The following is a 14875-nucleotide window of genomic DNA, read 5'->3' as shown; positions in this document are numbered from 1 at the left end:
GATAACACTTATGGAGCACTCGCCATGTGCTTTCACTTGTTTAATCCTACAACAGCCCTATGACACAGTGTGAGTATCCACATTTTCAGATGAGAAAACTGGGGGGTTAGGTAGCTAGCTTGACTAAAGTACCCAGCTGGTAAGTGTCCAAGCTGGGGGGATGACTCCAAGATGTACCCCTATACCACCTCTGGTCAGAAATGTTTCCCCATTAGAACTCAGGACCTGAGGCCAAGAGAGAAGCCAGATTTTGGAGAGGAAGAAAGCTAGAGCAGTATGGTGGCTGCAAGAACGTGCCTCTCAGATGTCCAATCTCAGGGAGGGTAACTGTCCAGTGGTCCCAGCCACTGTGCTCTGAAGTTCAGCATTGCCTTTGCACCATGCTGGTTCCTGGCAGCTCCCAGCCACTGGCAGAACCCAGCGAGGGACACTCAGCAGGGCCATTTCTAGGAGACTCGGGACTCCTCTCCCAGGCAACTTGGGTTCAAGGACCCCCAGACAGCTTTGCCAGACTCAGGACTGTCTAAGATATTTCCACCCAACCCTCTGCCTTCCCTCTGTCCTTCACTCAAGGTCACATCCACTTCACACGCTGTAGCTCCTCCCATCTCTCCTGACTTCCTCCTCATTTTCTCTCCTGTTTCAGCTTTCCTATACATTTAATCTTGTCTGTTTCTGGTTTCTGCCTCTTCTATGGACCTGGACCAATACAGATCAAGTAAGTGTAAACAGAAGCAATGTGGGTGCCCAGCTGAAGTCTGTGGAGTACTGGATTCTGAGCCTGGATGGTAGAGGAAAAGGAGGATGTTCTGGTAGTATCATGCAAAGCACTGTCACTTAATTCTTCCTTTTTCAGGCCTCAGAGAGGCAGTTCTTTCTTAAAGGAACAATCTCTCTCCCCTGCCATACACCATCCTCTCTTCCTTTCACTGGCTCCACCTGGTTCTCTTCTGGAGGTCACTTCCTCCAGAAAGCCTTGACACCATGACACAGGGTGATGTGTCACTCTCAATGCTGCCACTGCCCTGAACTTCATCTATCATGGACCTCATCCCACTGCCCGGGCACCCGTCCATGCTTCTGTGTTCCTGCTAGATGGGGGTGGGGGCGGTGGGTCAGAGTCGGTGCTACTTATCACTGTATTCCGGTGCCTGGAACGTAGGAGTGGGAAATCAATGACTGAAATGATCGAACACATTAATAAGTGGATGATTGGCCTCATAGCAGACAAACACATCACTTGCCTTGTATTAAACAGACACGGAACCTGGAGGCAGAGCACTGCAGTGGACCCCTGACACCAGAAAGACTTTCGTGTGAACCCAGCTCTGCTAATTAGCAGTTGAGTGACCCCAAATTTGCTGAGCCTCAGTTTTCTCATCTGTAAAAAGGGGCTGTAATGCTCAACTCTCCAAGTTGTGAAGACTGAAAATAAAACACATGAAGCATTTAACAAAGTGGCTGTCACAGTAGTAGGAAATCAGGCATCAGACCCTCTGACCTGGCCCCCCAGATCTTTGACTACAGATCTATTACCTCATACAGCAGTGCTCAAACAAAGGCAGAGGCTCTGCTTTCCTGACTCAAAAAAGTTACTTACGTTCTACAATCCGCTCTACCTGCCTTCTCTCTTCCCTCGATTTTCCATCTCCTGATTAGTAAAAACATAATAAGCACATATTGCTTGTCATCAGCACTGGGGATTCAGAAGTAAGGAGATGAGAATCTTCCTTCTTAGAGTTCATGGTCCAGTGAGGGTCTGGGAGAGAAAGAGAGTAGAAACAAGCATAAAAATAAAGAATTGCTACTGAGGGCAGTAAAAGCCACAATAGATTAAGACTCAACTGCTGACATGTGATAACAAAGACCCAAGATTTTCTGAAGCAGAACTGATTTCAAGTCATTTAATATATTTTCAAAAAAGGTAATCTGTGCAGTATGATTTAATAATATGTGTTACTTTTATCATGGAATACTTTAGGCACAGGTACAAAGAGCAACCATGTACCAACCACTCAGCTTAAAACAGAAAACCTGACTGCATTCTTCTTTCTTTCTCTCCCCTGTGGCAACTTCAATCCGGAAGTTTGTGCTTATCACTCCCTAGTGTGTTCTTAGACTTTTATTATGTATGCACATATCTACAAATGATGTATTGCTTGGTTCTACATGTTTTAAAACTTCATATAAATGTTACATTCTGTATGTATCACTCTGCAACTTTTTTTGGTTGTTTTTGCTCTATACTGTACTTTTGAGATATATCCACATTGAGGCCTTCTATCTCTAATTCATTCATTTTCACTGCTCTGTAGCATTCCATTGGATGTCAATATCACAGAATTGATCTGTTTTCCTGGTGACAAACATTTGGATTGAGGAAATAGAATCACTGTGTCTGTCTACTGGAGACTTCCAAGAAGCAAACACCAAGATGGGATCAGATGTACAAGAGATGAATTGGAGATACACAGGTGAGTGATGTGGGTAGGGGAGGAGGAGTAGGCAGGGAGAGCCTTCAGACCACAATGCAGGTCTGACACTTAGGAAAGGAGAGTGGGAAGGAAGGAGGCCTGAAGGGACTTCAGAAGGAGACTTCTGACTAGTGTGGTTCTAAGTAAGTCTAGGCTAGGCCAACAGGGAGTCTTCAAGCAAAGGTTGTCCATTATAGGTACCCCCTGTGAGGCCGGAATGGGCCAGCCCAGCTCTAGCACTGCTGCTGTGTCCAGTCACTGGCTGGAAGCCATTCAGATGAAATGTCACAGGATCTGAAGGTGTGGCAACTGGGGCATCAGTCAGCTAAGCTCCACAAAGCAGGTTCTCTGGAATGGGGCACTGGGTGGGTCCACAACCTCCATGGCTGCCATACTATACATGAGCAGAGAAGAAGCAGATTCCTACTTATTCATTCATTCATTCTCTATCTTAGGAAAAAAGTGAGATGTTTGAGAAGAACATCACAGAACAGTGCCATGAAAGCTGGGTCCCTAGAGGACTGTTCCAGACATCATCACTGGGACCAGCAGTCTCAGGAAGTCATTTTTGTCTGGGTGACTACATAGAGCTCTGCTGCCAGGGATCTACAGTCAAGGTCCAAAGAGGCTCCATGGTAAGATTTTGGAGTCATACAGACCTGCTTTTATTCTCTTCTCTGCCACTTGGTCACTTGTACAGTGACATTTGTACCTTGCTCTAGGTCTCAAAAATGAGGGTAACCAGACCTATTTCATGGAGCTGTTACGAGGATTAAAAGAGGTGATGTAAACATAGTATCTGGTACACATAGTAGGTGATTTAAAAAACATTAGGCCATTAGATTCCTCATCCAATATTCTTGGATGAAACAATTTTTCTCAAACAGAACTGCTAAAACTTAGAGCCTTAGTTCTGCAAACTCCAGCTATCTATAGCAATCAAGGTGAATCGAAATGATCTCCATCGACCCTTCTTATTCACACCCATCACTCTTTCTAAAGCAGCATTTGTGATTAATCTCACTCCAGGGCTAAATCGGTCCCAAGCGCTTCCAAGGCACTTGATAAAGAAGCTCTCTGATTTATAGCAAACACCATTATTGAGCAGTGGCAGAGAGAGGCCATTGGGGGATTTGTCTTGCTGGAAACTCGGTCTGTTGGAGCCGTTTCTTCTACTTTCCTGGATAAGAGCTCGATTTATTTCAAAATAGATAAATGAGGTCCTTTTTGTATTCCCTTGGTGGGGTAGGAAGGAGAGAGGAGTTGGACAATTTTTTTAAAAAAATAAATAATAGTTAACATTTTAAATTTGGGGAACTCCTTACAGCTGACACAGACATCAGGGTTCAGCAGAAGGCTAGGCACATAGTTCAGTTCAGTTGTTCGGTCGTGTCCATTTCTTTGAGACTCCATGGACTACAGCACACCAGGCTTCCCTGTCCATCACCAACTCCCAAAGCTGTTCAAACTCACGTCCATCGAGTCGGTCATGCCATCCAACCACCTCATCCTCTGTCATACCCTTCTCCTCCCACCTTCAATCTTTCTCAGCATCAGGGTCTTTTCAAAAGAGTCAGTTCTTCGCATCAGATGGCCAAAGTATTGGGAGTTTCAGCTTCGCCATCAGTCCTTTCAATGAACATTAAGGACTGATTTCCTTTAGGATGGATTGGTTTGATCTTCTTGCAGTCCAAGGGACTCTCAAGAGTCTTCTCCAACACCATAGTTCAAAAGCATCAATTATTCAATGCTCAGTTTTCTTTATAGTCCAAATCTCACATACAAATATAACTACTGGAAACACCATAGCTTTGATTAGCTAGGTCTTTGTCAGCAAAATAATGTCTCTGCTTTTTAATATACTTTTTAATGTAGTTTGGTCATAGCTTTTCTTCCAAGGAGTAAAGGTCTTTTAATTTCAGGGCTGCAGTCACCATCTGCAGTGATTTGGGATCCCCCCCAAAATAAAGTCTGTCACTGTTTTCATTGTTTCCCAATCTATTTGCCATGAAGTGATGGGACTGGATGCCATGATCTTAGTTTTTCAAATGTTGAGTTTTAAGCCAGCTTTTTCACTCTCTTCTTTCATCAAGAGGGTCTTTAGTTCTTCTTCACTTTCTGCCATAAGGGTGGTGTCATCTGTGCATCTGAGGTTATTGATATTTCTCCCAGCAATCTTGATTCCAGCTTGTGCTTCATCCAGCCTGGCATTTTGCATGATATATTCTGCATATAAGTTAAATAAGCAGGGTGACATAGTAGGTCCTCAGTAAGTGTTTGTGGACACATGCAGTTATCTCATGGAATCCTCACAGTGCCTCTGTGTAGTGTGCCAAGTCCATTCTTCCTTTTTGACAAAAGGGGAAGCTGAGGCTCGCAAGTAAGAAATGGAAGAGCTAGGACCCTGATGTAGCCTCAGACCTGACCTTGACCAGTCACCACACCACTGCCCTTGGTGGTCCAGGAGTAGAGCCATCATACCCATTCCTTGAGCACAGATGCCTAAGACACTGGCTCAGAGTGAAAGCCCAGTTAGCCAAGGCTGCAACTTATTTTTACTTAGTTTTTAGATCCAGTTGGTTCTACTCCAGAACATATTCATAGAACATTTGTCTCTCACTTGCAGTCCCACTTCCTCACTTCTGCCTACTCAGAGCCAGACTCTCGTCTCCAACAAACCTTAAAAACGATAGTCTGACAAGACTTTGCCTGAATAATTCCAGTAACCAAGAGCTCCCTCCCTGCCAGAGCTGTCTAATGTTGAGAACTCTTCTTATTTGTGCCCTAGGAAGGTAATTCCTCTGGACCTTAAACTTCACTGCAGGCATAAGAGCAGCAGTGAAAAGCTCAGGCTCAGGCAGACCTGCCTTGAAATATGGACTTTCCATTTACTAGCTAGGTGAACTGGGAAAGTTCACTAATTTGCAAAATGCAACCAATAATATTTTATCAGTAGGATTTCTTTTGGGTATGCAGGTATGAGAATGGTCACCTGATGTGAAGAGCCGACTCACTGGAAAAGACCCTGATGCTGGGAAAGATTGAAGGCAGGAGGAGAAGGAGATGACAGAGGACGAGATGGTTGAATGGTATCACCGACTCAATGGACATGAGTTTGAGCAAACTCTGGGAGACGGTGAAGGACAGGGAAGCCTGGCATGCTGTAGTCCATGCGGTCACAAATAGTGGGACACAACTGAGCAACTGAACAACAACAAAGAGAATACTTAATTAACAGTGGCATAAACAATACACTTAATTTTTCATTTCATAAATGATTTCAAGGGAGGCAGCACTGGCACTGGCTCATTAACACAGTGATGTTGGGCTTCAGGTTGGTATCTTCATGATTCTCTTGGCTGCCTTCAAGTTCATTAAAAGGCCATAGCAGCAACAAGTATCATATCTTAACACAAAACTTGCAAAGCAAGGATGGAAGACACAGGTTGAAAAATAAAGCAAAGTAGATAAACAAAGGTCTACTGTATAGCACAGGGAACTATATTCAATATCCTGAGATAAACCATAATGGAAAGAATATATATATGTGTGTGTGTATATCAGAATGTATAACTGAATCACTTTGCTGTATAGCAAAAATTAACATAACATTGCAAATCAACTATATTTCCATTGAAAATGTAAAATAAAATAAACAACCAGACTTCTTTATGGCCTCTCTCTTATCAGGGTGGAAAATACTTATCATCCTGGAAAATATTAGACTGTTTCTCTATTTCCCATTGGTCAGATCTGGTCACATGCCTACTTCTAGACCAATCACTAGCTTAGGGAGATAGTACTGCCATGATTGACTTAGACAACCATGTTTTATCTCCTTGGGCAAGGCGGACTGCCATTTAAACAAAATGAAGCTTTGCTGGCTGTTGACTGAACAGCAACAACATTGCACTTGAGGGTAAATTGGGATAATATATGCACAGTGCTTAGTAGTTTCCGACATGTTTTACTCCTTAAGTGTTAACTCTTACTATTGCCTATTATGATGATAAACATTAATAAAGGTATCCAGTTTCCCTCTGACCATCTCTTCTTCCACCTAGAACTTCAGTTCACCCTTGATTATGTTCTACCTTGAGGATCATTCTTCTTGACAGAAAGGATAGAAGCATTAAAGGTAGGACTGCCTTGTTGCATTACTCTACTGGGAGTTGTTCACAATGTAGTCTGGGTGGATGGCGCCCTCTGGAGTTGTGCAGTATATAACTTGCGTGACTGCTAGCCTTGGTCAATAGTTCTTTCTGTGTCATCTGTCTTCACCATACCATCTTCTCCCATAAGCAGTCCCCTCCTGTTCTTGTTATATTTGATCCTACAAAAACTTTAGCTTTTTTGTTTTGTCTTATTCATAAGTCTCACTTAGAAATTTAGCCTGTATTAACATCTTGTCAACATCTTGAGTAAAAACAGGGACAGGCAGTTCCCTTCAAGGGACAGAGTCAGTGACCAGTTGTGGTCACTGAACTTGACCATGGGATCTCTATCTGCCCTTCATATGACAGTGGGGCTGGGGGGGAAAGGCAGGCTTTCCAGTTCTGCTGTCACCTTTGAAATAGTTCAAAGAGACCTCATCAGCAAAAGTTAGAGAAACCAGAGCACGTATTTCCTGAATATTACTTAATGCTATCTTGAGTAGAAAAAAAAGACTTTGTTGAAAAACCTTTCTTGTATTTGGCTCTGATATTCTCTGCCTCACAAAAGAATCTCTTAAATCATCTGAGGCCTGATAAGAAGAGTCAGATTTTGGCCCCAAACTTTCCTTTGCAACTCATCTTTGGAAGTAAGTGGACTATAAGGCATATGTTTGAGGGGGAAAGAGAAAGAACAAGAAGTGATTAGTTACCATGTGCCAGGCACCTCTGTGCATAAATCCACTGCCTTCTCCTGGCTGCTCTGTGAAGCAGGTATCACCGAATATTTGGTGGAAGTGAAATCAGTCCTGGGAAAGTGAAGGAATTTTCTAAGGTCTGTCTGATTCAAAAGACATTTCTCCACATCACACTATCAGTTCAGTTCAGTTGCTCAGACATGTCCAACTCTTTGCGACCCCAAGGACTTCAGCGTGCCAGGCTTTCCTGTCCATCACCAACTCCCGGAGCTTTCTCAAACTCATGTCCATTGAGTCAGTGATGCCCTCCAACCATCTCATCCTCTGTCGTCCCCTTCTCCTCCTGCCTTCAATCATTCCCAGCATCAGGGTCTTTCCCAATACATCACACTGTATTTGTGTGCATCATAAACCAGTCAGTCAAATAGCCAACCCACCCTCATCAAATGCCTTCAGATGGCATTAAATCTGGGGCCCATGAGCTTGGAAGATGTTGACAGTCCAAACTGTGACTCTGGGTCAAGACACCCATGCTATCTAGGCTCTGATTCCTGCGTTCATCTATAAAGTGAGACGGTCATATCCACCTCACAGAATGGCTACAGGGATCAAATCAGCCCCTGGATGTCAAGTGTTTTTGGGTCCTGGCTTGTAAGAGGCAATTAATTATTCATCCACTAACCAATGGTGGCTCTTATTATTGCTCTGCTTACTGGTCTTACTGTCAGTGACTGGATCTTGCTGAGCCCTGAAGTGAAGTGAGAAGTGTGAAGTGAAAGTGTTCGTCGCTCAGTCATGTCTGACTCTTTACGACCCCATAGCCCACCAGACTCCTCTGTCCATGGAATTCTGCAGGCAAGAATACTGGAGTGGGTTTCCATGCCCTCCCCTCCAGGAGATCTTCCCAACCTAGGGATTGAACTCAGGTCTCCTGCATTGCAGGCAGATTCTTTACCATCTGAGCCATCAATGACCACATTTCCGAAACAACCCAACCTGAATGTCCTCTGCAGAGTAAGCTAGAGCACTTCTGAGTTGGCTTCCCTAAAACTGGTTTGCCTTCCCAGTCTGTGTTGCGTATTTCGATTCCTGACATATTCCTTGTATTGGACAAGGCCTCTGAGTGTGACTCTGCCATCTGTTCCGGCTGTTAAATAAACTTCTGCTCCCGGATGGGCTGTCACGTGTGTGTAAAAACCACTTTACGTCTGGACTCTGATTTCCAAGTCAAAATTCCCACTGCATGGATGGTTATTAGGGTCACTCCGGATCCAGAGCATATGAATCAAGAGATAAAAGTTCCAGCTCCAAGGCTGCCCTGGGTACTGATGATGGGCCTGAACGAGGGATGTTTAGCTATTGTATGTGGGCATGTTTATGGCTACTCTGAGCATCAGATGATCACTTTTGTGTCACCATCATTAGAAGAAGTGGCATTATGAAAGGACAATAAGCCACTCATGCCCAGTACTACAGTTTATGAAGCCCATTTATATTTAAGTGTTGACTCATTACCTCCTCATAACAACCCTGAGAGGCAAGGGTTATTTAAACTATGCACTGCTGTGTAACTATGGGCCAATTCCCACTCTCTGAACTTTAGTTTTGTCATCTGCTAAGTGGGGTTGTTATGGGCATTCAATAATAACAATAGTGTTTGATAACTAACTTCCCAGTTTGGGTCTCCCCCAAAATAAGGCCGAGGCAGGCACCAGGGTAAAGTAGGTAGTATCTGGCCTTGCTCTCAGGAACTCATGTAAGGAAGTGGACAGAGAGAGTGGGGAGGGAGAAACCACTGCAGTATGGATTAATGAGTGGGTTAAAACTGTGATGGGCTTCCCAGGTGGCTCAGTGGTAAACAATCCACCTGCAACACAGGAGACCTGGGTTCAATCCCTGGGTCGGGAAGATCCCCTGGAGAAGGGAATGACTGCCCACGCCACTATTCTTGCCTGGGGAATCCCATGGACAGAAGAGCCTGGAGGACTATAGTCCATAGGGTCGTAAAGAGTCAGACATGACTTAGCACAGTAGCAGGTTAAACACACATATCTATAGGCTCATAAATCAGACTAAAACTAAACCTGCTACAGATAGGTTTCCCTTTTTCTCACCCTTGGGTAAGAACAGATCATCATCAGTTCTGGGTTGTATCACATCAGGCAATGGTCATCCTTTTGGAAATGACCTCTTCTAAATAATAACTTTATCATCCAGACTAAGATGATGCTAGAATTAGCCTGCATGCAGCGTTTTTTTTTTGAAAGAGAAATGAAGCAGTTGTTAATAAAATTAACGGCATAAATTTGGTTGTGTATCTTAGAATACAAAAATAAATTATAGATGTTTTAAATACAAAATGATAAAAAGCCAGCTCCAAACTGCATGCAGCATTTTGGATATTGTACAAAGCAGAGACACATAGCTATATTTAAAACCCCTAATAACTGTGGGAAGTAGGCAGGGAAAATGGTATCATCCTATTTTCCTAAAGAAAAAATTAGTCATGTTATTGATTTTTCTCAAGGTATTCTAACATCAGAGAGGAATAGATGTGAAAAAAATTAAATTCAACTTGCCTTTCTGCAAAAATGATACTTAAAAAATATATCCTTATATACAGAACAACAGACCTGTCTACCTTCAGTAGACCGTCCATCATCCCCAACCTACAGAAATATGGCTATAATTTGATATACTGGTCAACATTAATACATGTTAATTTTACTTTCTTTCATCTTCTGGAGAAAAAAAAGTGAATCTGACTGTAAACCCATACCTCCCAGGAAGAGGTTCCAAGGCCCTTGTGGCCTGTAAAGATGTTATTGGAATCTTTCAAAGAACCTAACTAAAAATTTTATATTTTCTCTCATATAATTAGGCCACACAGATTAATTAAAATCACAAATCTTTCTTGTGGTTGGAATTTGGTAACACCAGAGATCACATGATGATCAGCAGTCCTAATTGGTCATTGAGGTTGAGACAGTCCAACCCTTCAAGACAGAAAGAACTTGGTGCAAACATCCATGCACACAGAGCCAGATCATGTAAAAAGAATTCTTGGTGATTTAAAAGCTAGAGCCACTGGCCTACTTTGGAGGGCTATTGGTTTTCTTATGGAAATTAGGGGGCCAAGGAATAAAGGGGGGATGCACTGATAGTGCTTTCTTTCCACAGTGAAATTAGATATATATATATATGTTTTTACCACAGATTAAGGAACTCTCTAGGTTTCAATAAAAATGCATTATACAAATGCTGGAGAGGGTGTAGAGAAAAGGGAACCCTCCTACACTGTTGGTGGGAATTTAAGTTTGTGCAGCCATTATGGAAAACAGTAGAGAGGTTCCTCAGAAAACTAAAAGTAGAATTACCACATGATCCAGCAATCCCACAACCCAGCATATACCCAGACAAAACTCTAATTTGAAAAGATGCATACAACTCAATGTTCACAGTGACACTATTCACAATATCAAAGATACAGAAACAACCTACATGTCCATCGACAGACAAATGGATAAAGAAGATATGGTACACAAATACAATGAATACTACTCAGCCATAAAAAAGAACAAAATAATGTCATTTGCAGCAATATGGATGCAATGAGATTACCATTCTAAGTGAAGATGTTACTGGAATCTTTCAAAGAACCTATTGTCAGAAAAAAGACAAATACCATATGATATCACTCATATATGGAACCTAAAATATGACACAAATGAATCTATCTATGGAAGAGAAACAGATTCATAGACATAAAGAGCAGACTGTGGCTGCCAAGGGGGAGGGAGGTGGGGGAAGGATGCACTGGGAACTTGGGGTTGAAAGATGGAAACTACTACACTTAGGATGGATAAACAAGGTCCTAGTGTATAGCACATGGAACTATATTCAATATCCTGAGATAAACCATAATGGTGATGCATATAAAAAAGAATTTGTGTGCATATATATATATGTGTGTGTGTGTGTGTGTGTGTGTGTGTGTGTGTGTATAAAACTGAGTTTCTTTGCTGTACAGCAGAATTAACACAGCATTGTAAATCAAGTGTATTTCAATTAAAAAAAAACATGTTATATTATAGAACAATTACCAGGAATTTTATCTTCATGTTTTATGAATATGCTTAAAATAGTTATTTTTACCATCTACCATAGAGCATTAAAATGAGTGCTTTTAAGAAAGGGAAGAGAAGTTATTGGCCCTGCTGTTCACAAGTGAGGAGTGAAAGGAAAGAAACCCTGTGCATTTCCACTCCCTTTATGAGATTTGCCAGCTGAAGTAGTAAATGGATGAGGAACACAGACTCTGGAATCAGAAGATGAGGGCTTGAATCTCACTCAGTTCGGCCATTACTTGCTAAGCAGTGCTGGGCACACAGTTGCTTAGTATCTTTGAGCTTCAGTTTTGAGATAAAAAATGGAGGTAAGGCCTGTCTCTCCAAAGAGAGTGGAGTTACAGTGTGGTGTTACTGTTGAATAAGCACAGGATTATAAAGCAACAAATCTTTTCCTTCTGATCTCAGTTCAGCCATTCACTTGGATAACTTGCATAACTCCTTCAAGCTTTAGTTTAATCCCCTACAAGCAAAATTCACTTGTCCTTCCAATCTCATAGGTTGATTTTCAGGATATAATTCAGGTCAGGCAAAAAAATAATTTACAAATGATAAAGCAAACATTTCAACACAAACCCACTATCATATCAATGTAAAATTTTGCTACAGTGTTTTTGTCCAGATTAAGTATCATTTCAGACCAATCTTCAAAGGATCATGTTTCCTTACTTGCTCAAAGAGGCAAAAGTAACAGGTTTCTTTATTCATCACTCAACAGACCCTGTGGTTGCATGTCCCCCACCATGTCATAGAGCTCTGTTTGGGTGCTATTGACTGTACCCATATTGGCTCCTTCCAGTCAGGACAATCCCATCCTCTACCATGGTGATGGTGACTGCTTCTGGGATGCTCTTTAGAAGCTGCACTTAGCAATGAAGGCTTTGTTTCAAAAGTTGCAAAGTGAGTCACTCTTCCCATCTAGATGTGAAGTAAACCTGGCAGCTGCCTACAGCCATCTTGATTATCATCAGAGGAGAGAAAAGGCAGAGCTGAGAAAAAATCACAAAGAGCCATTGCTCTGCTGATATGATCCTCTGGACTGAATTGTGTCCAGAGCTAGTGCACTTCTGGGTTTGTTGGCTGAGGCAATAAATTTTCTTGATTGAGTTTGAGTTGGTTTTTCTGTTCTTGCAAGTAAAATAATCTTAAGAAATATACCATGTGACCTTGAGCAAGTTTCATTAACCCCCTGAACATCAGTTTCCTGATCTATAATAGGGGATAATATAATATCTATCATATACAGGGTTACAGTGAGGTTCAATAGTGCTTGAAAAATGCTTAGCACAGTGCTTAGTACAAACTAAGAATTCAATAAATTGTGGCTATTTTTATCATGTTTGGAGCTCTAGACATTGTGCTAAATGCTTTCAGTACATCATTTCCCTTAATCATCACGTTAACCTATAAAGTAGGATTTATTATCTCCATTTATAAATGAAGAAATGAGGGTTAGAGGGTTTAGGGGACTTGTCCAGGGCCCCATGGCTACCAAAAGGCATAGACTTCACCAAGTATGATTGCTTTTCCTTTTTTCTAATCTTTTGACCAGATGATATTGTACATTATCAGCAAAATGCAAATGTGCTAAAAATGATTAGGTATTAGAGATATAGCAGTAAATATACATGTTTTCTTTGAGCTTAGTTTTAGAGGCTACAATATTAAAACTATTTGGATTATAAAAGAAATTAGATTGAATTTGTGCCCTGGATTAATCAGCATCATGTTCCAGCCAACAGCATCTAAATCCTCCAAGCACATAAAAAGCACTGAAAGTAAGTTATGCTACTAAATGCAGGACATAGAGAGGGCGTTTCCATGTACAACTTAAAGCATATGTACACATATTATGTTCCAATTGCTATTTAATTTCTCCTAAAACCCTGAGCTGAAATGTAACATTTCTTTTACATTTATTGATTCTAGTTTTTAAAAAATCCTTTTCATGTACACTATAAAATTATCATCTCTATATTTTCTCTGCTCTTTCTGACAAGATGTCAACTTGTATATGTTTTATAGGAAGTCTGAACAATACAATTAAATGTGAGAATAGAAGAAAAAAATAGACTAGGGTCTCCACTACATAATTTTCCTAGGAAATTTACAGGGAAATCTAAAAGTGTGTTTTACTGTTGACCTGTAGGGGACCTTCTCCAGATGTCGTTACATGGCATGGAGTGACAGAACTCCAATCACTAAGGGAGGAAAGAACAACCAAATGGAGAATGGTTAATCCAAACCTCTGCCTTACAAGTGTTGTCTTGTGGGCAGATGAGGAAATTCCTTCCAAGCAATATATAGAAAGCCTCGAAAAACATAAATACACTCTGGACTTGTCTTCTTAACAACTAGGTCAATATTTTGTCAAAGAAAATGCAATTGCATCCAGACACATCCCCAGTGAGAACTAACAGAGTTTCACAGGCAGGGCGAGAGGTTTCACTTCTGTCCTGCCTCATTCCAGGTTTTTCACATGAAGCCTGATAGAAACGTCTGAGAGGAGGACCTGGAAAAGTCTTATAGATGATATAAGTGATCCTTGATTTTAAACTTAGACAGTTTTTTACCTACATCAAAGTCATACATGAGGAAGCTGACAAACAACCGAGAATAGAGTTTGTTCCTTTTGATAGTTTTTAGAAAGCTGAGAGTGTGGAAGTGGAGATATTTGTAGTCAGGGAGGTCTAGCTTTGCTCGTTCTAGGTGAGAGACACTGAGTGTATCATCGAACCTCTGCAAGCCTGTTTCTCATCATAAAATGAAAATACAGGCATGCCTCATTTCACTGCATTTCACTTTACTGCACTTTGCAGGTATAATGTCTTTTACAAATTGAAGGTTTGTGGCAAGACTGTGCCACATTGTCCCAAAAGCATTATTTTTTAATTAAGGTGTATACATTGCTTTTTACACATGATGCTATTGCACATGTAATAGACCACAGTACAGTATAAACATAAGTTTTATATGCACTGGGAAGCCAAAAAAATTGCGACTCATTTGACTGTGATATTCACTTTCTTGTGGTGGTCTGGAACTGACCCTGCAGTATCTCTGAGGTATGCCTGTAATAAGACCTACTTCACAGGGTTGTGTGATGAATGGGCACAGGTAAAAGGCAGCTTATTTCCCCTTTAATTTTCTATTAAACTATTAATTTGATTTAATGTGTTATAAGAAAAATATCCCTCTTAATATAACCTCAGCATCACTAGACTTCACCAGTTTGGGAGTACAAATTATACAAAAACAATAATACATTTTTAAAACCTATTTATACATGTAGCAAATACAGTAATTTCTGGGTATCACCAGGGATGTGTCTTGTGCTTCTTTCATCTTCATCCAGATCTTTTTCAATGTCTGCTTCCCAGAAAGATCAACTTGGGGACTACACCTCGCCCCTACCTGCGTCTCCG

At 41.3% G+C, this 14875-nt stretch overlaps 1 protein-coding gene across 1 annotated transcript in view; it reads right to left on the bottom strand.

Annotated features, from left to right (window-relative positions):
- Nucleotides 1-1223: 1223 nt before the first annotated feature.
- OMA1 (OMA1 zinc metallopeptidase) overlaps nt 1224-14875 on the bottom strand; it is an 83427-nt gene continuing 69775 nt past the window's right edge. The window contains exon 9 of the mRNA XM_081486758.1: nt 1224-1759. Within this exon, the coding sequence (XP_081342884.1) occupies nt 1742-1759 (18 nt within the window). The 3' untranslated portion in view covers nt 1224-1741. The remainder of the gene's footprint in view (nt 1760-14875) is intronic.

This window comes from Giraffa tippelskirchi, chromosome 5 (genome assembly GCF_054371585.1).
Source record: "Giraffa tippelskirchi isolate mGirTip1 chromosome 5, T2T-mGirTip1v1.2.pri, whole genome shotgun sequence".
In the NCBI taxonomy this organism is placed as follows: Eukaryota; Metazoa; Chordata; class Mammalia; order Artiodactyla; family Giraffidae; genus Giraffa; species Giraffa tippelskirchi.
This window is presented reverse-complemented; position numbering and strand designations above follow the sequence as displayed.